Source organism: Lonchura striata, chromosome 9 (genome assembly GCF_050655825.1).
Source record: "Lonchura striata isolate lonStrDom1 chromosome 9, ASM5065582v1, whole genome shotgun sequence".
Classification (NCBI taxonomy): Eukaryota; Metazoa; Chordata; class Aves; order Passeriformes; family Estrildidae; genus Lonchura; species Lonchura striata.
This window is the reverse complement of record NC_140711.1, coordinates 27,991,094-27,997,308: the sequence shown is the minus strand read 5'-3', so window position 1 is coordinate 27,997,308 and position 6,215 is coordinate 27,991,094. Positions and strand designations below refer to the sequence as shown.

Below are 6,215 nucleotides of genomic sequence, written 5' to 3'. Positions count from 1 at the left end.
ATCTATTTGTTCTCTGCATTTGGCAGAAACCTAAAACCAAGTTTCACAGCGACTTTAACTGCACTAAAAATAATAGCCTATTTATGCAATTATCTGCATGTACGTGGCCATTTCCTTAGACCAGTGCAGTACAGGAATATGTGCACAGAATTTTTTTTTTTTTTCATCTATTTACCTTTTTTTTCTGGTGGGGTTTAGGCTTCCTGCATGAAAACCATTCCAGTGTAGGTTCTCAGCTTGCCACCAGCTTGTGCTGAGGGAGCAAACCAAACAAGCCCATACATGGGCTGAAGACAAGAATGACACTTACAGGTTATTCTGAATTATAACTTAAATATTTTATGAGCTATGAAAGGTCTTTGGGCAGAGAGAGGAGCATCTCAGCCCTTCCATCTCTGCTGATGAGAAGATCAGCAAGATGGGCATTCCCTGGGAAAATGCTGGCTTTTCCTGACATCCCTCCTCCACAGGTTGCCCAGAAGCAGGGATGTGGATCTGATTTCAAAGGCAACACAAATTAAAATGCTGTCTTTTTTCTCCCCATTTAGACTCTAGAAGGCTCATTTTATGCAGTTGGAGGTTCATTTAGCATCTCAACCATGGATTTTGATCACTCTGGTGAGTCAATATTTCGCTATGAATACTTCTGGCGAGTGAATATTCCACTGCTGCCCCACACTGTCCTCACAAGCAGCAGGCAAGGCAAACCTCAAACTCAGGGCTCCACAAGCACCTTTGAAGGTGACACTGCACCAACCTCTTTTGTGAAATGACCCAAATATCCCTTTTTTCCAAGGTAGTGTTTTGAAGCTTAAAGGACTTAGCTAAACCCCTCCAACAGTCAGTCTATTGAGAGGCTCTGGCTCGTGTCCCACATTTCATGGCCAAGTCCAAGACACCCCCCAGTGCCCCATCCTCGGGTTTCCCTCATGACCCCACAGATCCATCTTTGCTGCAGAGGAAATGCTCCTTTTTTTTGCCCCAACTCAGACAAAACCAAGACAAAAAGGAAATAGATCCCTTCAGTTTTGTAGTCCTTTATTATTTTTTTTTAAGTTGATCCTCCCATAGTAATGTACTGAAATGCGTAACAGTTACATTGTACAAAGCATTTAAAGATAGTACCTCAACTTGCCGATTATTTCAAAATGAGATTATAAACAAAAGGAAAAATAAATCTGGTCCCTCACTAAAGGCCAAAAAAAACCCCAAAAATAACTGAATACCTTCCGTTATTTATTTATTTTCTTTAAAACATAAATTTGGAACACTTCATATTACAAATAGGATTAACATGAACATAACATCACACAAGCTCGCAGACAACCAGCATAAAATATTGGGTACAGTTTTTTTAATCAGAAGAATCATGCTTTCATGAAGAAATTATAACTGTTTATACAATTGAATCAATTTACCGTATTACAAAAAAAAAAAAAAGAACAAAACTAAGTCGCATCTATTAGTTATTTAGTTCATTAAAAGGCAAAAAAAAAATAGAAGAGGAATGTAAGAAAATTTCAAACACTGTTTTGCACTCCCATATACACAGATCAGTTCACCTCACTTTTTTGGAAGTACATGGGTGCCTTACATCGTAACGCAGTGGGGGACTGGAGCAGTGCTGTTTGTTACAGGAACAGTGCTATTGTAATCAACAAACAATCGTTTGCCAACAAATAAATACACGGTACACACAACACAAAGGAGAAATTAGGAGGGTAGGGGGGAAAGGAAACAACACAACAAAATAGTGACATGATTGTCGAAAATTAAAAATCTTCTTAAAATGATTCGAACTAGTGGTGCTGTCGATGAACGCGGTGCTTTCACGGAATTATCTGGATGATTTAGCTTCTTGGAGAAGTGAACATTCATAGTTTACAATATACACAAGCCACTTATGTATTGTTTCTCAGAGTTCTTTCTTTTTCTGTCATTTTTTTTTCTCCTCATTTTTCCTTTTTTTTTAAACAATGCAGTTGAGAAGGTAAAAGAATTACGGAGAGAACAAAATATTCCCTGTTACTTCTTTCTACATTTACGATGATAGTGCTCATTTGATAGAACTATTTTCTTTCTTTGAAGGGCTAAAATGCATAAAGCTTTAATGAAGAGATTTGTACATAAAAGCAACTGTTCCAAATCCTGTGTCAAACTATCTTATACAAAAAGAAAATCAATTCAGTTCCTTCTTTAAAGGAGTGCCCATGTGTGTATCAATGCAGTCTTAACCCTTCTGCCCCTGCCCCTCAAAGCCGGGTGAACTGGAAGACACTTTTCCCCGGCCCCGTTCACATAATCCACTGAAACAATTTATTTTTTATTTTTTAAAGTCGCATTGATCCTCCAGAAATCAGCAGCTGCCTTTGCTGTGCAAAACAAAATATTGAGAATAAATAGTTTCTTTCTTTTTTCTTTAAAATTATTCCGTTTAAGGTCACCGGACTTTAAATGAGTGACCCTGTAGATTTATAAGGCATTCTGCTCAGCAGTCTTTTAAATAGTCATATATGAAAGAGCCATGCTACTGGTTTGGACTTGGTCCCATCCTCGGAACGACTCCGCACTGTCATACGTGGCTGATGGACTGGATGGCGCTGGATTCCGCGGCGGCTCTCGCCATACTGTGCCACATGTTGGGAGAACTGTGGGATGCAGAATGAAGGGAGTCCTTGTCGGAGAGGGAGAGCATCATGGCATAGGCCTGGATGGGGGACAGAAGAAGGACAAGGAGGTCACACTCCCGTGGTGGGGATCTGAGCTTGGACCCGCGCCACCCGTGCGCGGCCAGGGCAGCACTCAGGCTACAGCCACTGGGCTCAGCTCAGCTCAAAAAAACACCCCAACAAAATGCTTTAGGTAAAACCACTGTCAACCCTTTCACTGACACTTTTGACTCACTAATAGTAATAATAATTTCAGCTTTCATCTGGTTTCACAAAGCTCAGAGAGACCTTTGATAGTCGACAAGGTCCCAGAGTCTCCTTTGCCTTCAGATTCTTGGCACCAGAGGCTCTTTTCAAGAGGCTGAGGAATCACATTATCCCTTGTCTCGTCCTGTATTTCACCAAATGTAACAGTCTCCTTTGCTGACCTTTCCTACATGCATACTCTGCAGTTTTTAAAACAGGAATCTTTCAAAGGGGCTAAAAAAACCCATTTTAATTAGTTAATGTTTAGAAAATGGCAAAAAATAGCACAAGGATACCATTTCAGTTATTGCTGTTTGTAAAACATGCTGAGGACCTAGAGAGGTGGTACCATCCATCAGGCTATAAAAAAAATACCAAAAAGCCAAGCCAGAGAGAAGATCAAGTCACATCCCTGTGAGGCTGCAGCTAAACTCTGCAGCAGCAGTGTCAGCAGAGTGGGACTAGTTCTTACCATGGCATTTCTGGAGGCAGCAGGCAGAACAAAAAATAGTAAAAAAAAGTAAGAAAAAAGTATGGAAATCCTCTGTTCTCAGGGACCAGAGCACCCTGCCAAGTCTCTGGGGTGCAGTGGGATGTTGGGTGAGCCTGAGGTTTGTGGACATGGAGCACAGCCCTGTCTGACAAAGCTGGAACAACCCTGCCTGCCACACACTAACAGCTTAATCCTGTGGGTATTTGGTGACAGTGATATTTTAACTGAGTTAAGCTTTTACCTGGGATTTGGATTTCCTGTACAACGGTTGCTTGAGGTCGTCTGGCAGCTGGGAAGCATTGAAAGCTGCCAATTCAGCTTCACTGTATTGATTTTCTTCCATTTTCCTCATTTTGAGGCTATCTGTGAAGTGCCTTATGTGGTCCAAAGCTGAAAGTCCAGTCTTACTATACTCCTCTTCTTTATACCTACAAAAACACCATGGATGTTTTAAATGTCAATTAAATGATCCTCTCTGTGTTCCCTCATCTTCTCAGATTTACACATCTAAGCAACTTCCCCCATTTTCACGTTCATAAACCACTCTGCCTCATGGAATGGTGATCCTGAAGTAAAAGGAATTCCCTTTTCTGCTCTAAAGAAAGGGCAGTTGAGTGGGGGAGGGAGAGTTTGTCTCTCTCATGGTGTCCCCACAGCCTTTCTTTCACAAGGCCATTATGAGAGATCCAGGACGGTTCACGGAGCAGATAACGTCTCTCCCATGGAACTGTCTCACCCTGCTTCCTGTCTCACCCAGAACCTCACAATAGCTCCCCAAGCACAGTCAATTTTGCTAACAAGGGCTCCAGACTGCATGAAGAGGCTGAGAGCAGGGCTGGTGCTGACCCAAACACAGAGGCACGTTGCTATTGTGAATGGGAAGCGGCTGCTCCGGGCTGGTTCCCACGGCAGCCGGTTTGGTGCTGGCACTCTTGTATGGTTTATTGTTTTTATTCCACCTCTTGGGCACACCAATACTCGGAAGGAACCAACCTGCCAGGGGAAGCTTTGCAGTTCATGTCCAAAGTACTCGTTTCCTCGTAATCCTCCTCGGGAGTGCCCTCATGCATGTCACTCGGCACGGGCTCTTTGACTGCTTTCCCTGCCATTTCGCTCTCTTCATCCTCTTCATCCATCATTACTTCATCTTCTGCCTCCTCGTCATCCAGCAGATCCGAGTTCTGGCTGGCTACCATGGCTTTTTCATCCTTAAAGTGGCTGCCATTCATTCTGAAAGTACCAAAACAAATGCAAGCTATAAACACAGATCAGATATGAAAGCTCCTCTTGGAGGCAGATCTGAAAAGCATCTGTCCCAGCAGAATAAAGTGATTTCTGTATTTTATATCTTGCTTAGCTTCAGACATTCAGGCAGCATTGGAGAAAATTCCACTCAGAAATCAGCAGGATGTTACAGCACCATCAGCATGGGATTTTCCTGTTATCCTGCTAAAACTACTGTTCTAACAGAGGCATGTTCAGATAACCATTCCAAATTTTCTCGTGCATTATTTCAGCTCGAGTTTCCAATCATACATAGTCTGGGCAAAACAACTCACTGACTTTTAACAGAAGCCGTAGGGGCCAAGAAATTCTGAAAATCAGATCTGGCATTTTAAACAAAAAATGACATCTAATATTGCATTCAGAGTTTTACAGTCAAAATTACATGCATAATTAATTTTGCCCACTACCACCCTTCTGGAAGCCATATTGCTTCACTGAATGTATGGATTTCATACATGGGAACCTAAAGGACTTCAGCTAGAGACCTGAAGAGTGGTCTGCAATATCACCTCCATGCTGAACTAGGTTATTGAATTATTTGAAGGGTGAAAAGCAATGAAAAGAAAGGTCATATGGCAATTTAATCGCATTTATTCTTATTAAATGAGTAATTACAGCAATACACACATGGAAAACCATTTGGTCTACAAACTGTTATTACGCTGCCCTTTGCTCTCAGACAATGACTTCTCTTAACTACTTCCTACAGGATTTTTATCAAGGACATAATACCCACGCTGAAGTAGGGGCTCGTTTGGTAATGGTCTCAAACCTGTAGGATTCAGAGCACCTGGTGCTGCACTGTGTCCATCACATCAAATGAGAACTGAAGAAATTCGGCACCGCGGCCTCAACGAACACCCAGCCAGAGGCACAGGGATGTGAATGAGCTGCACCCAGGGGAGCCCCCCCAAAATTCATGCTACCACTGCATCTGCCCCCACCACGTCATGCAGCACAGAGGCCTTGATTCATCTATTGTTCTCATTGTGCAAAAGGTCCTTAACTCTTCCAGGAATACAGTTACAAAAATGGAAACCTTATTGTCCACACGCAGTTTGCTCCAGACTCCGCGTGCTTCAAACTGTGCGGGACAATATGGGATAGACCCAATGCTGGAGCAAGATAAGATGAGCCCTCACAGCCTTGTTGGTGTTTAATATTTGACTTTCTGAGGAGCAAAGCTGGTCTCTGCCACAATAACGTCCTGAACATATTAGAGTTTCATGTATTTTCCGAGCAAATTCCAGCTGACTGCCATGAATTTAGTATTGCATTGAAAAAAGCTCTAGGGAACAGTCTGTCTTTAAAACAGTATCAAAAAAATCTGAGGTTGTGCAGAACAGGGAGAGCTGAAGCAGCCACCTCCCTCTAAGATCATCAGAGAAATATCTCTTTATCATCTTTTATTTAAATAGGCAGAAGTAAGAAATTATTGAGCTCAGTTTGGGCTGCCAACTTGCTTGTTATGCTCAATTGAGGCTGCTAGAAATGAAAGGGAGATGGACTACAACCAAAGT

General features: G+C 42.2%; 1 protein-coding gene across 8 annotated transcripts in view; it reads right to left on the bottom strand.

Moving 5' to 3' along the window:
• Positions 1-1,013: 1,013 nt before the first annotated feature.
• MECOM (MDS1 and EVI1 complex locus) overlaps positions 1,014-6,215 on the bottom strand; it is a 330,170-nt gene continuing 324,968 nt past the window's right edge. For 6 of the 8 annotated variants that reach the window (XM_085588036.1, XM_085588037.1, XM_077785740.2 and 3 more), the window contains 3 exons: positions 4,402-4,638; positions 3,650-3,836; positions 1,014-2,707 (listed from right to left, as the gene is read on the bottom strand). In XM_085588036.1, coding sequence (XP_085444162.1) covers positions 2,573-2,707; positions 3,650-3,836; positions 4,402-4,638 — 559 coding nt within the window. In that variant the 3' untranslated portion in view covers positions 1,014-2,572. The remainder of the gene's footprint in view (positions 2,708-3,649; positions 3,837-4,401; positions 4,639-6,215) is intronic. The other 2 variants (XM_085588044.1, XM_085588045.1) reach the window with 1 other exon arrangement.